This window comes from Ailuropoda melanoleuca, chromosome 2, assembly GCF_002007445.2.
Source record: "Ailuropoda melanoleuca isolate Jingjing chromosome 2, ASM200744v2, whole genome shotgun sequence".
NCBI lineage: Eukaryota > Metazoa > Chordata > Mammalia > Carnivora > Ursidae > Ailuropoda > Ailuropoda melanoleuca.
Window position 1 is genome coordinate 37,322,072 of NC_048219.1, and position 24,598 is coordinate 37,346,669.

The 24,598-nt window shown below is 35.0% G+C and overlaps 2 protein-coding genes and 1 non-coding gene across 8 annotated transcripts in view; 1 reads left to right on the forward strand and 2 right to left on the reverse strand.

The window, feature by feature from the left end:
- The window catches only part of ITGB3BP (integrin subunit beta 3 binding protein), a 64,271-nt gene extending 63,711 nt beyond the window's left edge, over positions 1 to 560 (reverse strand). For 4 of the 5 annotated variants that reach the window (XM_034653613.1, XM_034653612.1, XM_034653611.1 and 1 more), the window contains exon 1: positions 235 to 560. In XM_034653613.1, coding sequence (XP_034509504.1) covers positions 235 to 251 — 17 coding nt within the window. In that variant the 5' untranslated portion in view covers positions 252 to 560. The remainder of the gene's footprint in view (positions 1 to 234) is intronic. The other variant, XM_011223018.3, reaches the window with a different exon arrangement.
- Positions 561 to 614: 54 nt separating this feature from the next.
- The window catches only part of EFCAB7 (EF-hand calcium binding domain 7), a 42,110-nt gene continuing 18,126 nt past the window's right edge, over positions 615 to 24,598 (forward strand). Inside the window, exons 1-7 of one of the 2 annotated variants that reach the window (XM_002917697.4) lie at positions 615 to 756; positions 2,919 to 3,106; positions 7,674 to 7,885; positions 8,506 to 8,592; positions 9,156 to 9,351; positions 9,785 to 9,906; positions 22,244 to 22,385. In XM_002917697.4, the coding sequence (XP_002917743.1) occupies positions 2,920 to 3,106; positions 7,674 to 7,885; positions 8,506 to 8,592; positions 9,156 to 9,351; positions 9,785 to 9,906; positions 22,244 to 22,385 (946 nt within the window). In that variant the 5' untranslated portion in view covers positions 615 to 756; position 2,919. The remainder of the gene's footprint in view (positions 757 to 2,918; positions 3,107 to 7,673; positions 7,886 to 8,505; positions 8,593 to 9,155; positions 9,352 to 9,784; positions 9,907 to 22,243; positions 22,386 to 24,598) is intronic. The other variant, XM_034653604.1, reaches the window with a different exon arrangement.
- LOC117801357 lies at positions 18,672 to 18,810 on the reverse strand. Its single transcript, XR_004623863.1, has one exon. It is a non-coding gene; the product is annotated as a U4 spliceosomal RNA (small nuclear RNA).

Below are 24,598 nucleotides of genomic sequence, written 5' to 3' on the forward strand. Positions count from 1 at the left end.
GTCAAAATAACCCCTCCCAATGTTTTCCTTCTTCTCCATAAAATAACTCCTCTCCTTGTTGGACTTACCTGTGGTTTAGCCATAGCTTGCATGCAGCGAACTGAAATGCTGTTATTCCAGAATAAACCCATTTTTGCTATTAAAATAACAGGCTTTTATTTTTAAGTACAACATAATATCTACTCGCTCACAAAAGGACCCAAGAAACAGCAATGGGCGGGGGAGGGTAGATACCTACGGCATTTCGACATTCAGGAAAGCACCGCGGGATAAAAAGAACCGAGCCACCTCTTTCTAAAGCGGAGAACCTTCGGAGGGAAACGCGGGAGTCTGAAAAGCGCGGGCCTGCGGGCGCCAGGCGGGGTGTCACACGCAAGGTGGCCCGCTGGAAACACCCTCCACCTTCCACTCTCCAAGGGATCCCAGTGGGTGGGGGAGAGGGGAGGAGAGTCTAATTAAGGACCTAGGACCTCATCCCGTCCCTGCCAGGGCACCACAGGACCCTCTCTCCATTCCGGCCATTCCAGACCCCCGATAGACGAGCGGCACAGCCGTCTCTGTCCTCTCCTGATTTACCTCCCTAGATTTCTACCCGGACTGTTTGGGGAGGTGCTCTGAATCTTATTTCCGGTGGCGGAGAGGCGCAGTTGCCATGGTAATTAAAGGAAAGGCCGAGGTCGGTCGGGCTGCGGTGAGAGGATCACAGAATCCGCGGAGAGAATTGTGCGCGCTTCCTCGCGTGTGAGCTGGAATTAGGTAGCAAACAGCTCGCTGTCTCTGTGCCTCGCTGTCCGGCTTCCTTTTCTCTCATCTGCTTCTTTTACTTCGCCGTCATACCAGCGCTGGGTCCGTGTGTACCTCAAATGTACTTAAAAGGGCAGTTGTTTTCCTAGAGAAATCCAAAAACAGAGGTTACCCGAGATCAGCTGTGAACATATTTCACCGTGTAGGGCCGGGGACTGGGTGGCTCTGTTTTTACTTGGCCCTTTAGAAGCCTTAGGCGCTTGTTAACAGTTTATTTTTCTTGCTATTGTGTGGCGGGTTATTTATGGAGTCGTTTGCTGCAATGTGCTCTCTAGGCCCCCGTCTGGGTCTCGGGCTGGAGTTTTAAATAAAGAAGGTTTCCAAGCCCGAGGGGTGCAGTTATATATTTATTTAAGCTTCCGTTTAGTCTCTCGTCGCAAAAAGGGGAAGAACAGAATAATGGAACATTTCTACTGTGGGATTTCCACGTGAGGGAGTCACCTTATTTGGAAAGAGTATTCGAGGACGATCCTAAAAAAAAAAATACTTAAATTTAAAAATTGCTTGCTGCAAAATGAACATTAATTCTTCCTTTCTTATCGGGACAGTTCTTTCCCCCAACGTTTGTGAGGAGATGCGCGCATGCATATGTGTTTAAAACTGATGCTTAATTATAGTGATACCAATTTGCAGTAACCAGACTGTGACTCCACATCCCTATGGGGTCCTTCTAAATCTGGTGTAATATGAAAGTGTCAGGCAGGCAGTCTGTGTATTATAAATAGGGTACTTCATCCATGATAAGCGATTATTATCTTTCTTTCCCAAGTGTAAAAGACCTATATAATTCAAGAAGGTGCAAGTGATTTAGGCCTCCTGAGTAAGAATCCAATGAGTCCTGAAGGGGACCCTACCTGTGTCGTCTTATTGTTGAACTTGAAATATTCAATTTATTAGGTTGGAATGTATTTTTAGAAGTCAAAGCTGGGTAAAATAATGTTGGAAGCTGTTAGACCACCAGCACAATTTAGTGCCTCATAGTAACTGTTGTGCAAGAAGCCTTCATTCACATTAATAAAGAAGAAACTGTTATCAAAATTTACTGCCTCTTATTATTGCTAGCTGGGTGACATCTCTGTCCCTCAATTTCCTTATCTGTAAAAGGGACAAAAAATACCTGACCACCGTAATAAGAATAAATTAAGATGTATGATAGTTCTTTAAGGCTTATGAGCTGAGGTACTATATAACCCCACAGCAGTATTAGTAATGGATGCAATAAAATCTCACAATAATGCTTTAAATGTAATCCAAAAAATTCAGTCAGTCGGAATGTTGGCCTGCATTATTGAGATGTTGGTGAAGTGACCTTGTTGCTCCTGCTGAGGTGATGGATGCCAGCTGCCAATCACATTACATCCAAATTCTCATTGCTGTGGAGTTAACACTTTTTCAAAGTTTATTTAGCACTTACTATGTGCAAGGCACTGTTCTGTATGCTTCACTTGTATTAACATATTTAATCCTCATGACAACCCTATGAAGACTTAACTTACTGTCTTCTTTTTTTTTTAAGATTTTATTTATTTGAGAGAGAGAACATGAGAGAGAGAGAGAGCTCGAGCACAAGTCTGGGGGTGGGGAAGGGCAGAGGGAGAAGGAGAGGCGGACTCCCCGCTGAGCAGGGAGGCCGATGTGGGACTCTGTGTCAGGACCCTAGGATCATGACCTAAGCCAAAGGTAGACGCCTAACTGACTGAGCCACCCAGGTGCCCCAACTTACTGTCCTCTTATTTTGAGAGTATTGTTGTGTGCTTTCCCTTTGCTGTATGATACTTATTTTGTTTTTATATTACATCTTTGCTTTGGCTTTATTCTTTTGGCTCTCTCATATATATGTATTTTCTATATATATTTTGTCTCATATATAGTTGATTTCTACATATGCACGTGTATACACACCTACATATATATATACACACACACACATTGCCAAAGGCTTATTCTAATTTAGCATATAATAATGCAACCACGTGCATATTATATTTGTCTTTTTTCCCCACATATGAAAACTTGAATGCTTAGATTCCCCTTCCCCCCATTTGAAAGTCAAGGTGACATTTGCATTTTAGGGGATTAACATTGACTAAAATTTTTAAATTATTTTCTAATAGAATGGCCATCAGTCCAGGAAAAGATGCAGCTTTCTCCAGTCAGAAGTCAGCGCTTTCAGAGAGTCCTCGAACAAAGAAATTTCCACTAACTGAAGAAGAGATATTTTATATGAATTGTAGAGCTGCCTACTTAACCGTTTTTAAAAGCAGCTTAGAAAACATTATTTCTAAAGAACAACTTTACTTGGGTAAATTTTTCTTTAAAATTTATGTATTTTGCCTCATTTGTTGAAAGTTAATAGATCAGAAAGACAGGAATAAGAATTACATTGTCGAAACATACCAGTTTCTTAGGGAAGTTTGAGCAGTGGAACTACATTATGTTATTGTGCCATTTTATATATTTATATATTCTAGTAGCTTCAAAATAAAACATTCAATGTTTATACAGACTAGATTAATATTTTTAAAGCTTTCATCAATTACTTGCTTAAAAATATTTTAAAAAAATTCTTATTTGTACTTTAAGATTTATATGATTGTATATAAATATATATATTTATATAAGATTCTATAATAGTAGAATTTAAAACACTTGGCATCTGAATCACCAGCCTGAATTTGACCTATACTGGGGAAAATGTAAAGAATATATAAAAACAGGTTGAATGATTTTAAGAGAAATATTAGGAGATAAGTAAAATTTTAAAAGAGAAGAGTGAGTGCTGTTTTTTTTTGGTTTGTTTTTTGATGGAGGTAGGAGTTGGTCTTCTTTTGCTTCTCTCCATTGTCATATCTAAAATTTCTCTGGTTGTAAATATCCCTCAAACCAGTGAATTTTGTCCTTGCCAGGTGTATCAAATTACTTGGAGGTCTTTACTCTTGAGAAAGTGGCAAACAATACCAGATAACACTGAATAGTCATGTCAGTTTCATCAAGGCTAGTAACTTTATGAATAGAGAAACTGAATTATTTTGCCAACTTTAAAAGTGGTTTCCTTAAAGAAAAATTCTGACATATTTTTGCAATAATGTCTTGAGTTTGTATGCAATAAGATCTCTATTTGAGGAAATCCATATTTGAAATATGAAAATTGAAAAGATTAAAATTATGTTTTATTATAAACTATATAAAGATTAAATTTATATTTTATTTAAAGTATAATTTTAGTTTTTTTCTTTATTCTTTTGAAAGCAGTCTGAGATCATGAATCTCCTGTTTAAAAGTTTAACCTGTCTTTTGTTATTGTGGCATTTAGTTTGTGAATCAATGAGTATATATTACTAAGGTGCTATCAATCTTAGAGAATTATCTGGATAAATCAGTGTTTGTCTCTTCAGTGTTATATATACTTTTGGTTTTATGGTGGAATTCTCTTTGTAACATTATAATGATTGAGTTCAGATAATCTAGAGTTTTAAAAAGTAGTGTAAACCAGTGATATATTTCTTATTACTATATCTTTCATTTATATCTTTCTGCCATTTATGCACATAACATGTGCTTTGACATTCCATTTCAAGGTTGGACGGAAGAGTACCATTATCAGAGTTTTAGAGTTCCTTTTTTTTCCAATTTATAAATAATATAGGTATTATAGACTCATGTCAAAGCTTAAAGTAAACCCTGGCAAAAGATCGGTAGTTTTGTGTAAACCTTTAAACATTTAGAGTTACATGTCTTTACTGTTATTAGATGTAATGATGGACTCCAACTAATTCTAAAATTAGAAATTTCATTAGATTGGTAATTACTGAGTTATACCTATTTCTTAGATTTGAGAATGTCTGCTTACTGAGTACATGTTTATGCATGATTAATTTTATTCTGAGAAAGTTGTTTTGTGATTAATAGTAGATTAAAAAACAGTTTTTGTTTTGTTTTTTTAGAGGGGGGAGGGGCAGAGGGAAAGGGAGAGAATCTTAAGCAGCCTCCATGTCCACTGCAGAGCCCAATGTGGGGCTTGATTACACAACTCTGAGATCATGACCTGAGCTGAAATGAAGAGTTGGAGCTTAACCGACTAAGCCACCCACGTGCCCCAAAAACCATTTTGTTATTGAAGACAGCACCAAGTTTATGCTGACCTGTCACTTTGGGAAAGACACACCCATTTTCCCAAAGCTGTACAGAAAATAGCATTTTCTTTCTTTCTTTTTTTTTTTTAGATTTATTTATATTTTAGAGAGCAAGACAGATTGCACAAATGGGGGGAAGGGCAGAAAGAATCTCCAAGCAGACTCCCCGCTGAGTACAAAGCTGACATGGGGCACCAACCCACAACCCATGAGATCATGACCTGAGCTGAAACCAAGAGTCAGAAGCTTAACTGACTGAGACACCCAGGAGCTCCTCTTTCTTCTTTTTCTTTTTCTTTTTCTTTTTTTTTTTAAGATTTTATTCATTTGAGAGAGAAAGAGAGAGAGAGCACACAAGCAGGGGGAGAGGCAGAGGGAGACAGAGAAGCAGACTCCAGCTGAGCCAGCTGGGGAGCCTGATGTGGGGCTTGATCCCAGGACCTGGAGATCATGATCTGAGCCAAAGTCAGACACTTAACCATCTGAGCACCCGGGCGCCCCTCTTTTTTTTTGAGTGATCTCTACCCCTAACGTGGGACTTGAACTAATGACCCCCAGATCAAGAGTTGCATGCTCCACCCACTGAGCCAGCCAGGCACCGCAGCATTTTCTTTTCACATGGATCCAAATCACAACTCCGTTTAAGTCCTACTTGTATTCTTACCTTTGAAAGGGTGGAGGTTGGCTGGTGACAGAATCCTAAAACACATGTACTTTTCCCTGACTCTCTTAATAGATGATTTATGGAATTGTCCATTTTTATGCTAGGCAAAATACTTATCTTTTGTTTATTCCTAGGGCAGCATGGTAATCAGGGCTTTTGTCTACATCCAAAATAAGCCTTTGGAAGTAAAAAAAAATTGTATTGTCTTCACTGCTACAAATTTCCGTTAAGCCTTTCTAGGTGCAACTTCTGTTAGCTCTACAAGTCATCTCTAGATGATTGTCTCGTTTCCTTTTCTCTGCCAAAGTTTAAGTTATCTAGGTATGCTGCACTGTCATAATCTGGAGGATGGGAAATTTCTATACTTCAGTTGTGGACTTCCTATTTAGATTATAAAATTTAGGAATCAAGAAGTTTGACTCTGAAAAAAACCAAGCAAACCACCCTGTATTATGCTTATAGACAATGAATGTTCAATATAATGGACCCACAAATGTCTGTATTTATTATCCTGTTATAGTTTCTATTTCCTTGAGGATATTTTTAAAATTTGTTTTATGTATATTAGTCCTTATTCATTATATTGTGGACTATCCAGATTATCATTTTTTAATGCTAATTGACAATGCCCAGATCTTGTGAAATCTCACCTAAGATAGTTAGAAATACCCAATATAAGGTTTTATAGTAGAAGGTGGTAGCACAATTCAGGAGTTATACCTTTAAAATTTTATTCATTTCATCTTACAGTGCTTAGGAATCTTATCACTGGGTTCATTTTAGATAGTATTAAGTCCTAAGATGTAGAGATTTGTTTATGTGCAAATTGCCAGTTTACTTCTTTTAACCAGTACAAAATACAATTGTTAAAAACCATTGTATTTTAGGGATGCCTGGGTGGCTCAGTCGGTTAAGCATCTGCCTTCTGCCTTCCTGGGATCCAGTCCCGCGTTGGGCTCTTTGCTCAGCTGGGATCCCGCTTCTCCCTCTGCCTGGCACTCCCCTGCTTGTGCTCTCTCTCTCTCTGACAAATAAATAAAATATTAAAAAATAAATAAAACCATTCTATTTTAGTGTGTATGACATACACAAATACAAAGCCTCTCTCACATTGTAATTTGTTGCCTTTCATAGATAATAAGGACATGCCTTTTATTTATTTATTTATTTTTTAAAGATTTTATTTATTTATTCGACAGAGATAGAGACAGCCAGCGAGAGAGGGGAACACAAGCAGGGGGAGTGGGAGAGGAAGAAGCAGGCTCATAGCAGAGGAGCCTGATGTGGGGCTCGATCCCATAACGCTGGGATCACGCCCTGAGCCGAAGGCAGACGCTTAACCGCTGTGCCACCCAGGCGCCCCAGGACATGCCTTTTAAAACAAGAATGTCTCATGAATAACTGGTTATAGGACTATTTTTAAAGATTCTGGTTAAAAATTAAGAGTAATTCAACCATTGCATCTCCATAATAGTCTTCTCTCAAACTATGTTGAGATTCTTGATTTTTAGCAAGGCTATAACTGCAAGTAGATAAATTTTGTGCATATGTTTGTGACATGATTAATATTCTTGAAACCCTAATATCTAGCAATCGTGAACATTTTAGATATCATGCCTTATTGACAGTAATTTTCTCAGATTAATGATTTTCTCATTTCATTAAGGTATTTGTTGGGCCAGAAAAAGTAATAATTTATACTTTTTGTGGTTATTCTTAGGGCCTCGAAACAATTAAGTGGATGGTGGTTTTTAATCTTTTTTTTTTTTTTTCCTAGGCACTCTCACAAAGTAAAACATATGTTATCAGTTAAACAATGTAGGTTGAGAACGAACTGTCAGAACAGGTAAAATATTTAATTCTGGCATTAATAGATCAAGAAGCTGTGGCTGGTAACATGTATATTTTTTCATTTTTGAAAGTCAGGCATACATTGATATCACTAGATTATCAACCCCAAAGGTGTGTGTGTACTTTTGTATACTATTGTAATGTATAATGACTGAAAGAAAAAATACACTTAGATACCAATTCCAAATGTTACTATAACAAATGCTTGCTTTATTGGGCAGCTCTACAGCATGCAGGAAGAAATCCATCCCAAAAGACCATTAATAAGTATTGGACTCCTCAAACTGCCAAACTGAATTTTGATGATTTTTGCATAATTTTAAGGAAGGAGAAACCTACTTCAAAAGCAGAACTACTAAAGTCATTTAAGCAATTAGATGTAAATGATGATGGCTCTATTTTACACACTGACCTTTATAAACTTCTAACAAAGGTAAGATTTGTGAAATAGTTTTATAATACACATTGCTAGGAAAACTATATGGAATTCTAGCTTTGGCTACCAAGGCCACATTAAAAATAACTATTTCATTGGCAGGTGAAATGAATCATATATATGTTGTTTATAAAGTACTTAAGGATCCTTCTGAATGAAAGATGCTCTGTAAATAAAACATAAAGTATAAAATTGAACCCATGTTGCAGTCCCCTTGTGTTCCTTTGCAATTATTTGCTGCCCAGAACTTTTGGTGATTCAGGAATAGATTCATATGTGATAAGTAAAAGAGAAAGTATAAATGGGATTGGGAATCCATTCTGATTCTTGGTATACTGTGAGAAATTATAATTACTCTAAATTCAGTGGTAGTATTATTACTGGATTGGTGATATAGTTGATATTTAGTAAACTGAAGTTCATACTTTTACAAAATTTAATAAAATTGTGAAATTTTATATAAGTTTCATTCTTGCTTGACATAATACTCATTCTGAGATTTATAATAAAACCATATATTCAAAGTGACTTGTAGAAAAGATTAAAATGAATTTCCACTCTCCCCTGCATAACTAAGTGATAGTCATGTTGCTTTAAAATAAATCTTGCTTTTTCAGAGAGGTGAGAAGATGACTCGAGAAGAAGTAAATGCTGTAATAAGTTTGGCAGATGTAAATGCTGATGGCAAATTTGACTACATCAAGGTACATAAGATCATGTTAATGTAAATTTGTATACTGTGTTGGAGAAAAATTTTTAAAGGGACACATCTTTTTAATATTGGCAATGACATACTTAATGTGTTGTGTACAAATTGTACTTGAAATTTAATCTGAAGAGTATTGTAATCTGATGACTACATTAGAAATAATCAAGATAAAATACATGCATGTGCTCACACACACAGATGCACACTCAAACATAGAGACTCTCCTCAGGAATATACCTTTTCTGGGATGGAAGAATCATAAAAATTATTTAGAACAAACTCAAGTCTACACATGTCTTATAAAAAATAATAAATCACCTCTCTTTGTGTAACATTTTATTTTCACTCAGAGTATGACCTCATTGAATCATGGTTGCATTTCACTAGGTCACTTGAGGGTGGTCAATCTAATTTCAAGAAAATAAAATGAGTAACCTCGTTCAATAGGAAATCTATTCCATCTATCAGTCTATCCTTTGCCTACTAATGTGCATTTGCCTCCTCCCAAATGTATGATTGAATGTTTTACCCACTGGATTACTTTTTTATTTACTACAGTTTTGTAAATTATATATGACAACCATTGAGCAATGTCTCAAAACTACTGTAGAAAAACTGGAGGTTGACAGTAAACTGAGGCGTCAACAGTTTGGAAGCCACACTGGAGGATCCCCTGAAAGGGACCCATCACCTGTACCAAAACCATCACCTAGAATCATAAGAAAAACTGATCAGGAAACATTCTCAAATAAAGGTATTTACTTTTGACACTAAGGATTTCTTGATCAAGAATGAAGGGTCATATTCAGATAAATTTTTCTTCTGTCTTAGCTTATCAGCGATAAAACAAATGAGAATCCAACGTTCGTTAGCTACTGTTTCTAGAGTCTCAGCTGTAAAAACCTATTGAAGTAAAAATTTTATTATGGAACTTAACTTGGCTATGCTCATTACATTTTGTTAAAGCTAAAACTTCAGGGTAAAGAATGACATATTGAAATATAAAATCTTAGTAGTAGCCCATTAATTAGGGACCATTAAAGCCTGATAAATATGAAATTTCTAACTTGAAGAGCAGAAAGAAAGAAATTAATACACAGGCCTTTTATACTACACTGTATTTAGAAACAGACTTAGTATTGACAACTTTTCATAATGTGAGACCAAGTAATTCTCACTTGTTACAGGTGATTCCAGGAGTTCTTTACTGGCAACAACTAGAAAGTTCAAAACATCTGTTTCCTTCACAATTACCATGGGTGCTAATAGTAACCGAAACTCAAAGTTAACTGAGCCAAACTCAATAAAGGTATTGTATTTTATATTATTTTATTTATTTGTTTTTTAAGATTTTATTTATTTGAGAGAGAGCATGAGTTGGGGGGGGCAGAGGGACAAGCAGACTCCCTGCCGAATGGGGAGCCCTATGACGTGGGCTGATCATGACCTGAGCTGAAGTCAGACACTTAGCCAACTAAGCCACCCAGGCATCCCAAATGTATAGTATTTTAAATTAATAGGTAAGACTTTTTCTGAAAAAAACTTGACATTAAGTAAGTTTATAGATAACTATTTGGTGTCTACAGAGAACGAGTAAAGTTTGTGAAGTAATTCTCTGAGATTTTTCTGTGGATTATGGCATTTCTACCTATAAGCCAGTTTTAATAATTATAAAGTAAAAATGATGAGTAAGAATATTATTAAAAGGTCTTTAGTTTGAAAGTGATGATTTTTCAGTTTTTGAACTTGAAGAATTGATTATCTGAATATGCTTTGCCAAGCAATTTTTAAATTTTGTTCAAATATTTTCCATAGGTATATCTTTTAAATAAATCATTCATTCAATATCAATTCCTATGAGAGAAAGACAACAAAGTCACTTTACTAAGTCAATATTTGTGGAGTGTTAATATTGATCTTCTTCCTTTGTTTTCCCTTTTTAGACTCAACCTTTACTAGTTTTCTTTCAACAGAAAATAATAGCTATAGAAATATAAAACATTAACTGGAAACTGCTAGGATACATTAAAAATGTGTACCTAGAGACCTCTGTAAAAGGGGGAAAAATGGTTATGACCACATACTATAACTGCTGTTAGGAAACTGAACTGATTGTTCTCAAGGGCTACATTTTTGTTTCAAATAACAACTCTGTATTTGTTATTGAACTCTGAAGTCCCTTATATCTTTAAATTGCTAGAGAGTGACATTTGTTCTATATTAAAATTTTAAAACATTATCTCCAAGGAATTTTGTTCAGACTGTTTAGGAATCTCTACACCCTAAGCAATTTGGTGTGCATGTTCAACATGTTCACACACAATATTTAGTTGTCCAACAATATTATTTTCTATCAATGGAAGCTTCCTGTTTTTGCAACTAAATTAAATGCTCATAAAATTAACTTAGTTAAATAATTGTGGTTTACCTAATTCAAAAGTATAAATAAATGATTTTAGCCAGTATAAAGAAAGAGAAATATTAATATGGATTATATTAAAACCATAATAAGACTTTTTCTCAGTGTCATGCTCCTGTTAATTGGGCCCTTACCAATATAATTTCTTTTTTTTTTAACCAATACAATTTCTTAATGTAGTTCAACTCAAAAAATATTTATTAGAAAAGTAATATATGCCAGCTATTTTGTTTAGTATAAAATATGGGTATTATATTAAAAAATAAAAAATTTACTTGACTATTAATATTATACCAAGGTAGTACAGCATAGTATTTCATTTATTCATCATTTATTCAACAAATATTTATTGAGTGGTAACTCTGTGCCAAGCACTGGTTTAGATACTGATTAAGAGCTTTGAATAGAGACAGGCCTATGTTTGATTTTAGCTTTGTCACTGGTAAGTTAGTCACCAGCCCTTCTGAGTCTCAGTTTCCTTATCTATAAATTGAGAATAAGTATATTTTCTGTGTTTTTGAAAGATTTAAATCATCTCACATGTATTAAGCATTTAGCACAGTGCCAGGAACATGGTAATCACTTTAATAAATAATGCTGCTATTAATATTATAGAACTAAGAAATGACTGTAGGTATTTATATGGGAATGGCATGATGAAATATAGTTTAGAACTTATGCTACTGGGGCGCCTGGGTGGCTCAGTTGGTTAAGCATCTGCCTTTGGATCAGGTTATGATCCTGGGGTCCTGGGATCTAGCCGTGTGTCAGGCTCCCTGCTCAGCAGGGGAGTCTGCTTCTCCCTCTCCCTCTGCCCCTGCTCATGTGCACTCTTTCTTGCTCACTCTCTCTCTCAAATAAATAAATTAAATCTTTAAAAGAAAAGAAAAAGAACTTATGCTACTATTGTATGTTGTGTATGGAGACTTCAGTTTAGGGAGACTGTCTGAAAGGCTGTTAGAGATATCCAGTTATAAAGTGATGACAGCTAGGCCTAGGTTTGTACTTGAACATAGTAAGGAAGGGACAGATTTAACAGACAATGCACAGTCTATAGGCCATAGTGATTGTGTAACAAAAGACAACTTATATTTTCAGTCTAAGACTTCAAGAGCAGGGTATGGTGCTGATGACAAGTAGGAATTAAGTAAAAGATACTAGAAGAATTTAATGATTAAAAGCAGCTGGCAGGGGCACCTGGGTGTCTCAGTTGGTTAAGTGTCTGCCCTCTGCTCAAGTCATGATCTCAGAGTCCTGGGATCGAGCCCTGCATCAGGCTTCCTGCTCACTGGGGATTCTGCTTCTCCCTCTCCCTCTGTTTCCCTGACTCATGCTCTCTCTCTCTCTGTCAAATAAATAAATAAAATCTTAAAACAAAAATAAAAGACAGCGTACTGTCAACTTTTAAATTCTATGAATTTCATATAAAATTTAATGTGTTTTGGATATACTTCATAGTCTTTATATTATTTACCTTACTTTTTATTTTTATTTTTTTTAAGGTTTTATTTATTTATTTGACAGAGAGAGGGAGCACAGGCAGGGGGAACGGGAGAGGGAGAAGCAGGCTCCCCTCTGAGCAGCATCCCAGAACCCTGGGATCATGTTCTGAGCCTGAGCAGACACTTAACTGACTGAGCCACCCAGGCGCCCCTTACCTGTCTTTTTATATCCTGTTTCTGATCTTGATACTGCCTACTGTTGTTAACTATCTGATATTTCTTAGATGAGCTGAAATGATTTTTTTTAATCTGTGAATTTTAAAAAATCTGTTATTCAGCAGGATTCAGTTGTTTGCATTTTACTTTGAATTTTTAAAATAAATTTCACAAATTTTATAAGTACTCTGAGAAGTACTTGTTATAAATATAGTTATTCTGTGATTTGTTTTATTTTTTTAGTTCAATTTTTTTATTTTTTAATTTAAATTCAATTAATTAACATAAGTATATTATTAGTTTCTGAGGTGGAGTTCAGTGATTCATCAGTCTTATGTAACACCCAGTTCTCATTATATCCCACGACCTCCTTAATGTCCGTTACCCAGTTACCTCATCCCCTCTTCTCACCCCCTCCCTGCCCCCGGCCCCAGCAACCCTCAGTTTGTTTCCTATGATTAAGAGTCTCTTATGGTTTGTCTCCCTCTCTGATTTTGTCTTGTTTATTTTTCCCTCCCTTCCCCTATGCTTCTCTGTTTTGTTTTTTAAATTCCACATATGTGTGAAATCATCTAATTGTCTTTCTCTGATTGACTTATTTCGCCTAGCATAAGTGTGATTTGTTTTAATTGAGATTGATAGAATAAGTTCCTAGAAGAACTGTTAATTTTCTTGAAATACTTCAGATCTACTTTAAAAAAATTTGGATACCTCAATTTCAGGTGGAGTGGAGAAATATGGAATTGGGACAGAGGAAGGTCTTTTCAGAAGTTAGAAAATTGTTGAAATGGGGTATGCATAAACCAGACTTTAAACTACAAATTCACACAATTGGTAAAAGACATGAATTACAGGAGGAAAATAAGACCCTTTCTATAGATCATATATAGGTACCTTATCACTATTTTGTTTTTAATCCTGAATCCTGTTTGCTTAGGTTTTGTAATGTGCAAGGAATGTTAAGAATTTTTCTTTGAGAGAGGAATAGCTTTGATTGCATCATGACTAGAATTAGAGAAAGCCCAAACCATGAGTTGTAAACTCTAGAGATGCAATACTTCCTATATCCAGACTCCTAGATGTTTTAAATATGTGTATATGTATTGTACAAATACAATGTGTTTTAATTATGTGTGTTATGTATTATATAAAACACAAATGTTATATAACATATGTATATGTTGTTGGGTATAATATGTTGTATAACATATTGTTTTATATACGTCTATGTATATAACAATACAAATGTAAACATTTTATTTTATTTTATTTTATTTTTTTTTAAAGATTTTATTTATTTATTTGACAGAGATAGAGACAGCCAGTGAGAGAGGGAACACAAGCAGGGGGAGTGGGAGAGGAAGAAGCAGGCTCATAGCAGAGGAGCCTGATGTGGGGCTCGATCCCATAATGCTGGGATCACGCCCTGAGCCGAAGGCAGACGCTCAACCGCTGTGCCACCCAGGCGCCCCCAAATGTAAACATTTTAAAGTAGAAGTGGTTGTCTAAATTTTTGTGAAGGCTCCAAATAATTTTGTCACAAAAGTTCCTCATATTTTCAAAATGATGATCTATTCAACTTGTCAATTAGATGTCAATCCATATAAATTCCTTTAAGTCTATGCTAGATCTACTGCTCAATAATTCTACCTCACCTAAAACTTTAATAAATAGAGTTGTATGTCAAAACAGATTACATTCTCTACAGTGTTCCAAGAAAAATGTAACTTTACGATACATTTAAGTCTTTTGATAAGTAGAATTTTCAACTCAACTATTTTTAATTTGTGCTTTTCAGCATTTCCTTATACATTGTGAATGAAAATAAGTAAAATTTGTGTATGACAAATGGATTAACAGCTCTTTTTCCTATTGTATGAATTTATCTGAATTGGTAGAATATAGCACCACCTTATGCCCTGTGTAAGAATTACAAGCCTCTATTTTTTTTTCTGCTTTATATTGTTAAAAACTGTATCACACATAGAATTTCTTACACTGTCATTCTAAAATTTTTTTAAAAACTCAGCCTCCTTCCATTTTTCTCATAATACTCAAACTGTCAACTTAATCTATAATCCTTTCAAACTGATTTATTTGAATGAGCCAGCCACTTTATCAGTACTTTTTTCTTTTAATTCATAACATTTTAGTCTAGGTTCTACAGGAAAAGCTTTGTGTGATTGAAAATCTGTTTGTTTTAAAAGAAATTTCAGTTAAGTAAGCATTGTGTTTTTAATAACTCTGGCAGATCTTAAGAATTTGAATGCTTCCTTTTAAGCAAGAGATCTACAAATTCTTCTAGTAATGCCATTATTTAGTATTAAAAGTAACCTGATTATTACATTGAAGTTTGCTTGATATAAATAATGTGGCATTTGTCTTACTTCTGTTTTATAATAGCTGTTGTTCCACCATTTTCCAGCCTTCTTAACCATGTATTATAGTGTCTAGGTTGGCTGTCTTTCCTAGGAAACTTATAAATTTCTTTCCTGCACTTTTTTTAAAACTGGAATTTAGGAAAGACCTCCAGTAATAAAGCTTAACTCACTCCCCAGCTAAAGGCATCTCCTGTCAGCCCATGGCACTGCCCCCAAAAAGTACATAAGCACATGGAAAAATTCTTCCATCTTTGAGTTTCTCAAATGTCACATACTATGTTCACTAGCAGTGTACCGGCAACATGCAATACAGGCATACTCATTTTATTGTGATTCCCTTTTTGCACCTCACAGAAAATGCATTCTTTTTAAGTTTTTATTCATTCATTTATTTAAGTAATCTCTACATCCAACATGGGGCTCAAATTCACGACCCCAAGATTTAGAGTTACACACTCCTCTGACTGAGCCAGTCAGGCACCCCTGCATTTTATTTTTAACTGAAGGTTTGTGGCAACCCTGTGTCAGACAAATCTGTTGGTACCATTTTTTCAACAGCATTTGTCACTTTGTATCTCTGTGTCACATTTTGGTAATTCTCTCAGTATTTTAAACTTTTCATTATTATATTTGTTATGGTTGGTTATCTGTGATCGGTGATTATGACTTGCTGAAAGTTTAAATGATGGTTAGTATTTTTTAGCAATAAAAAATTTAATTTAGCAATGTCCTTAATTAAGGTACGTACATTGTTTTTTAGACAATGCTATTGCACACTTAGTAAACGATAGTATAGTGTAAACATAACTAACTTTATTATGCACTGGGAAACCAAAAAATTTGTTTGACTTGCTTTATTGTGATAGTCATTTTATTGTAGTGTTCTGGAACAAAACCTGCAATATCTCTGAGGTACACCTGTATTTTTTAGTTTGTTTAAACACTTTATTAACTGTGGGGGAGGGGGCTGCAACACCCATGATTAAATAGAAATTTTCCAGCTACTAAAATCTGCATTTTTCAGTAAGGAACCCAAATAATTATGTTTATCCTTTTTTAAAAAAGATTTTATTTATTTGAGTGGGGGAAGAGTATGAGTAGGGGGAGGAGGAGGGGTGGGGGGAGAAGCATTGAGTCTTCGCTGAGCAGGGCTCGATCCCAGGACCTTGGGATCATGACCTGGCCAAAGGCAGACACTTAACCAACTGATCCACCCAGGTGCCCCTAATTAACACTTCAATATAAGGATAATTCCAAACGATAATGCTTTCTCATACTTTATTATAGGAATTTCATAAACATGAGCTTTTTCTTTTTAACGTGAGCTTTATTTAAGTACCAGATTTTGAAAAAATCGTGGCAGATATTTAAATGTGAAAAAGAACAGAATTTTGAATATAGCTGGTAGTTTGGAGAGAAAGGAGACCAAGGTCCAGCTTTGGTTCTGCAATCAAGGAGAATTTTGACAAGTACATTCCTTTATTTTTCAGACTTCCATCAATCAAAAAAGAAGTCTGGACTGGATTGCTTTTTAGACTTCTTCCACCTTAAATATTTTATAATTCTAAACTAGTATCCCTTACCATTCCAGATGTGTGACTATAAACATATTCATAAAATATTTTAGATGAAATTCCATTTGATAATGCTATAGTCAAAATTGATTTGAAAGGAAAACATGTTTTGCATTTGATGTCAGAATCTTAATTCAAACTGTCTCAAATGGTAACTTGTCTAAATTTACAAGTGTGAGTGTATCTTTCCTTTCTCCTCTGTAACAATTGTCATCTTCCAGGGTCATGTGGATTGTATCACAGCCAATTGGCTTTGAAATAATGTCAGCATCTGTTGTTAGTCCTTAATATATTCCCATCCAAGGGATTTACAGGGAGGCTAAATGAAAATCTGTATATACTCTTACTCATCATCAGTAGTTGAACTTGAACTTTTGGCTCCAGCCCCCGTTTGAGCCTCATTGAATTATACAAATTTTGAATTTAAGTACCCAGAGTATATTTTGTTTGGAAATATGATCTAATGGTAGAAGCATTGATCCAAAAGTCTAAGGCTGTAGACCTCATATTTCTATAAACTCCTTATAAAATTCAGATTCTATATAACCTCTGGGTACCTTAATTTCTCTGTTTATTAAAATGACTAATTTATATCTACCCCTTATTGCCTCATAGGGATGTTGTTGAAATATCATATATAATGACTCATTTCTGTCATGGGCAATATACTTACAAAGAATTCCAATAATTTAAGGTCACATTTTAATTTCTCAGAATTAAAAGTACACATATCTTTTATACCCCAAAGGTGTGACAGTGTTTGTGATTAATGACTAACCAAAAGCTTGAGTAATAGTTCAGCAATAATGGTAATTTCTTAAAATTCAGTTTAAGAAGAAATTTCCAAAGAAAAGATGAATATAAAAATGGAAAACTTATGTAAGTTGAAAAGTAACCAAAACTAAAATAAAAGGAAACAGAGAAAATACATACATCAAAGCATACAAAGGGTGGTCAATATCTAAAACAGTCAAAAGAATTTATTAAAATATGTAATAAAAATATCAAGTCTTTGATAGACTTATGAAAATAAAGGATGAATAGGCAGTTCACACAAAAGGAGACAAAAATAATAAACACATGGGGAAAAGTCCTTCCTTGCTAGTAATTGGAGAAATTCAAAATAATGCAAAAGTTGTTACAATACCATTTTAATTATTATATCATTTTATTGCACAAATATAAATTGATACAAAAATTGATATAATAACGTATACAAAAATATGTGGAATACTATAATGAATATTTTATGTACCCAAACCTTGCTTAACAAATCATTCTCCACTATTACCCAGTTGTTTTTTTCTTTTTTTAAGAATTATTTATTTATTTATTTATTTGAGAGACAGAGAGAGCATGAGCTGGGGGAGGGGTAGAAGGAGACAGAAGGAGAGAGAATCTCCAGCAGACTCCCCACTGAGTGCACAGCCCAATGCGGTGCTCCATCCCAGGACCCCAAGGTCATGACCTGAGCCCAAACCAAGAGTCAGATGCTTAACCGAGTGAGACACGCAGGCACCACCCTAACCCAATTTTTTAAATGATAACACTACTGACCAAGTTATGGTAGTGGCAAAATTATTACATTATACATTGTTGGTGGTAAGATTGGATCACTGTTTTACAAAGCAATATGGTAATACGTGTCATTAGCCTTAAAATGTGCATACTTTTGGCCTAGAAGTTCTTTTGAGGGATATTATTCATGAAAGGAAAAGCATTTAGACAAAGTAGTCTTCATTTTATCATTATTTATACTGATGAGAAATTAGAAATGACCTAGATATCAAACATTCTAGAAGTAAGTAAGTAATGGTATACCAACTCAATGGGTAATTATAGAACCAGTTAAATTGAAAAAACTAAATATTTCTTGGCAAAATGTTTTTTATTGTTGCAAAATATACATAACATGAAATTTACCATTTTAACCACTTTTAATTTTATGGTTCTGTGCATTAAATATATTCACATTGTTGTGCAACCATCACCACTATCCATCTCCAGAACTTTTTCATCATCCCCAACTGAATCTCTTTACCCATTAAACAATAACTCCCCATTTCCTCCTCTTTTCACTCTTGGCAAATAGTGCTCTACTTTCTGTCTCTTAATTTCAATTAGCAATAATCGCGCCTCGGATAAACCTCATTAGCTACGATACTGCCACTGCGTAAAGCTTCTGTCTCTTAATTTAACTAATCTAGATACCTTTCATATAAGTGGAATCATACAGTTTTTGGCCTTTTGTGTCTGCCCTACTTCACTTAGCATAATGTCTTCAAGGTTTATCCATGTGCAGCATATGTTAGAATTTTATTCCCTTTTAAGGCTGAATAATATTCCATTGTATGTATATTCCACATTTTGTTCATCCATTCATTCATCAGTAGACATTTGTGTTCTTTCCACCATTTGGCTGTTGTGAATAATGCTGCTATGAAGATGGGTGTACAAATATCTGTTTGAATCTCTTTTTTCAATATATATCCAGAAATGGAATTGCTGGATCATATAGTAATTCTATGTTTAATTTTTGGGGGAACTGACAAACTTTTCCACAGTGGCTTCACATTTCACATTCCTACCAGCGATGCACAAGAGTTCCAATTTCTCCACATCCTTGTCAGCACTTGTTATTTTCTGTGTTTTTGGGTTTTGTTTTTGTTTTTTTAATAGCTATCCTATTGGGTATGAAGTGGTAGCTCATTGTGGTTCTGATTTACATTTCCCTAATGTTGTGATGTTGAGCATCTTTTCATGTGCTTATTGGCCATCTGGTATCTTCTTCAGAGAAATGTCTATTCAAGTCTTATGACCATTTTTTAATTGGGTTTTCTGGGGTTTTGTTGAGTTATAAGAGTTTTTAATATATTCTGGGTATTAATCCATTTTCAGATACATGATTGCAAATATTTTCTCCCATTCGGTGGGCTGCTTTTTCATTGTGTTGATAGTGTAGTTTGATGCACAAAGTTTTTTAATTTTGATGAAGTCTAGTTTGTCTATATATTTTTTTCTGGCTTGTGTTTTTGGTGTCAGATCCAAGAAATCATTGCCAAATCCAATGTCATGAAGCCTTTCTACTATGTTTTTGTCTTAGAATTTTATAGTTTCAGTACTTACATTTAGGTCTTTGAACCATTTTGTGTTAATTTTCATATATGATATAAAGTGGGAGTTCAAATAAATTAATTTGCACTTGGATATCCAGATTTCCCAGCTTCATTTGTTGACCAGATTGTCCTTTCTCCCATTGAATGGTCTTAGCATCCTTTTTTTTTTTTTTAAGATTTTATTTATTTATTTATTTTCAAGACAGAGCATACATGCTGGCAAGTGATGGGTAGATATAGGGGAAGGGAGAGGGATAAGCAGACTCTGAGCAAAGCACGGAGCCTGACACCGGGCTAGATCTCAGGATCCCAAGACCATGACCTGAGCCAATACCAAGAGTCGGGGGCTTAACCGACTGAACTACCCAGGTGCCCCTGGTCTTAGCATCCTTGTTGAAAATTACATGATCTTGTACGTGAGAGTTTATTTCTATGCTGTCTGTCTATTCCATTGGTCTATATATTTGTCTTTATGCCACTATCACACGTTTTGATTACTGTAGCTTTATTTGTTTATTTTTTTTTTTTAAGATTTTATTTATTTATTCGACAGAGATAGAGACAGCCAGCGAGAGAGGGAACACAAGCAGGGGGGAGTGGGAGAGGAAGAAGCAGGCTCACAGCAGAGGAGCCTGATGTGGGGCTCGATCCCATAACGCCGGGATCACGCCCTGAGCCGAAGGCAGACGCTTAACCGCTGTGCCACCCAGGCGCCCCTGATTACTGTAGCTTTAAAATGAGTTTTGAAATCAGGATGTGTAGGTTCTCCAACTTTGTTCTTCTTTTTCAGTAGCAAAATATTTTGGATATAACATTAAATAGAGAAGATACAACATAAAATAATGTTAATTAGAATGTAAAAAATAGGTTTTTACGTAAGGCCAACCCTTAGAAAGGGTGACATAGAGATTAAACTAAGATGGTAGAATTATAGAGATTTTTTCCCCCTATTTCTAAATTTCTAGTTTTAAATGTATTTTGGTGCTATGAAAATAATATAAAATATGAAAATAGTTACCATTTATACAATAGAAAAATGATATATAAATACATGTTAGGATTATTCAGCCTTTAAAAAATGGGCGAGAAATCATTCTCAATGTAAATTATGTTTATTCTCGCCTTTTTAGTGCCATTGTAGATAATTCTATAATGGATTACTAGTATTTTTTATATTGTTGTATACAGCTAATGCATACCTTTTCAGCTTTCTTAATTTGTTTAAAGCCTTGAGCTTATTATTTAAATATCCTTCCAGATAATTTTTCAAAATCCTTTTTTATAAAGTCATTTCAAAACCTTGTAAATATATTTGGAAGTCATTAGGAATAGAACAGAAACACGTTTCACATTATAGGTAGACAAGTCTACTAATGATAAATTGAGCATTTTTTGTACACATTTATGGCAACGGCACAATTTCTCATATCTTCATTGGAGAATTTTTTACTTTCTGCATATGGCATCATCTTCGAGTTTTATTTAATTCTATTTAAGAGATCCCAGACGTACTAGTTTCGACCAGAAGGGATTTGGCTAACCAGAAATAGCAGAACTAATTGTATAGAAAGTCTTTCTCAAAACTGATGTTTATGAGCATTTTGCTTTAGCGGGTAAAACTTATTTAGTGTTCTTTTAGTTACTTGGACTTGAAACAGTTATTTTGCCTGTCATATACTTTAAATTTTATTTTAACTTTTTAAATACAAAGTCATCACCTTTCCTTTCATCAGTTTTAGTGGTCCTTAGTCATTTTTACTATGTTCCAAGCACAAATCCTGCCCTAATTATTGTGACAGCATTTTAAGAAAATATTTATGTATTTATTTGAGAGAGAGAGAGCGAGCATGAGTGGTGGGAGGGGCAGAGGGAACGAATCCTCAAGCAGACTTCCCGCTGAGCGTGGAGCCTGATTCAGGGTGGGAGGTGGGAAGGGTCCTTGATCCCATGACCCATGAGATGACCTGAGCCAAAACCAAGACCTGGACCCTCAACCTACTGAGCCACCCAGGTGCCCCTGTAGCAGTATTTTTATTTATTACTCCATTTCAGTACTTCTCCCACTCTCATGAACTTCATTTTTCTTATTTCTTTTTTCCATTATGTCTTTTCCTAGCTTTTCATTATCTAAATTCTGCTAATCCTTGAAGATACGGTTCATAGATTGCCCTCTCAGTTTACATCGACGTCCACCCCCCTCATCACTCAGACACTATTGAATACCTACAGTGTGCCAGGGATTATTTTAGGAACTGGAGTTATTATTTTGCACATGTGATTATTTTTTTGTTCTACCCATGTACTACTGTCAATTATAATTGAATTGTGTTAGGCCGGTTTTTGTTTGTTGTTTTGCCTCTTAATGATGTTGCAAATTCCTGGAGGCCAATGACTCTCTTTAACATCTTTTATATCCTCCTCAGGTTCCTCTTTATTACTGTGCATGCTGGAAACATTTAATAAGTGTTTGAAAAAAATTTTTTTTTCCTTCATTTCAGGAGTGGCAATGTGTACAATCAAAAGGTTGCTTTTTCTTAGAAGAAGATGGTGAAATCATTAGTCATCAGTATAGGATGCAAATAGCTCAGAGATCCATGGTTTATCTAACAATTAAACCATTAAACCTGAGTCAAGTTGAAGGCAAGTTTAAGTTTTTCATTTTGAAATTTCAACTTATGCCCTCTGAAAATACTTATGTAAATGTTTGGTAGCCTCAGTAAAGGAAATAATCTACCTAAGAAACATGGTTACATACACTTCAAGAAAGAAAGCATTAGTTTATACTTTGTGTTATCGTATCTTAGAAAGTATTTAAGTTGCTTTTCATTATGTTTAAAGCATGCTTTATTTTAATTTATTTAAAAGCAACAAAGTGTACCCTGGTTTCTTCATGACATAGAGTTAACTTTTTATTTACTAATTAATTTTAGCTTTTCCATTTGTCAATTTTTAAAATTAATGTGTTTAAGAGAAGTTCTATAGGAACATAATTTGGGGCAGTATGAACTGCAAACATTTGTTTATACCTCCAAAGTCCTATATCATATGATTTAAACAACCTCTATTAATAATCTTTGCATTCATGATAATATTTTTTGTATATAAATGCTAGATACAAATTAATCCCCTAGTGTCTAAAATGGTTATTATATTTTAATTAGTGAAAATGTCTATAAGGGTGCTTTCCCTAAATACCCTTTTAATGTTGTTTGTTCTAAGTATCAATTTTTATTTTTCTTCTATTGTGTTTACATAATAAGAAAATGTTTATTTTATTACTAGAGGATTCTTCCCCACTTCATTCTTTTTGCTTCCTAAAGTAGAGATTCTAAAAATTTTCACTGTATATCTTATAGGATACTTAAAACATTTGGTGGTTGACACTTTTAAGTGACAATTACAATAATCATTTTTTCAGATAAAGGTATCAAGATAGGCCTGTATATTCAATGCAGATGTTAATTCTCCATATTCTTATGAAGATCCTTTATTCACTTATTTATTAATTATTTATTGAGGACCTTATATGTCAAGTATCATTTTAGGTGCTTAGGATACATCAGAGTACAAAAAAGAAATCCTTGCCCTTATGAACTTACATTCTAGTGGGGGAAACTAATAATAAATAATAAACATAATAAATAGTAAATGATAGGGTATGTTAGAAAGTGATAAGTCCTATGGGAAAAATAGAGAGGGATAGGGCATTGTGAATGTTGAGGGAATATGAGTTGCCATTGAAATGGAGTGGTTAGTGTATGCTTCATTAAGAAGTTGACATTTGAGGCTTTGAAAGAGGCATATCAATTATCAACTGCTTTGTAACAAATTACCCCAAAACTCAGTGGCTTAAAACAAACAATTTTCACTCATAAGCAGGTTTGCTAGATAGTTATTTTGTTTTGAGCTCGACTTTGCTCTTTATGGGACTCTCTCATGCATCTGTGACCAGCTGCAGGTTAGCTCATTGCTGGCTTTACTGGTCTTGGCTGGGCTGTCTCTGTATGAGATCTCAGCTGGACAACTTGACTCTGCCCCATATAATCTCTTACCTTCTAGTGAGTTAGCCTGGACTTGTTCTCTTGGTGTAACAGGTATCTCAAAGAAAACACAGAAGCACTTAGGGCTTCCTGAGGCTTGGGCTCAGAACTGGCACATTACTTTTGCTACATTCTGTTGTTCACAGCAAGTAATAAGGCAAGTCCAAATTTATAAGATAGAGAAATAGACTTGATTTCTTGATGGAGGAGCTGCGGTCACATTGCAATGTGATGTGAATACAGAGAGGGCAGCCATTTCTACACTCTTCCACAGAAGGCAAGGGAGTAAGCTTTGTGGATGTAGGGCTGGTGGAAGGGATGGGTGCAGAGTGGTGAAGAGTGGAGGTGGCAGAGCATTCCACATAGAGGGAATACTCTGTCAGAGGCTCTGAGGTGAGAGTGTGCCTGGTGTTAGAAGGACAGCAAGGTGACTAAAATGGCTAGAATGAGGTAGGAGGATGAAGGAATGAAGTAGGAGATGAAGACAGGGAGGAACAAGGACAAAATCGGGTAGAGCTGATTTTGTCTGTTGGTTTGTTTTTGCCATAATGAAGACTTGGGCTTCTGAGAGAAGTGAGGAACCTTAGGAGGATTTTTCCCATGGCTGCCCTCATGATTTTCTCTTTATCTTTAATTTACAACTGTTTGAATATGTGTCTAGGTGCTTTTGTTTTTCTTGTCGATGTATTATTGTGGGTGTGTTTGTATTTATTCTGCTTGGATTTTTGACTACTGTCTTTCATTATTTTTAGAAAAATTTTCCATCTTTATTTCTTCAAATATCTCTTCTGCTTTCTCTTTTCTTTTTCCGCT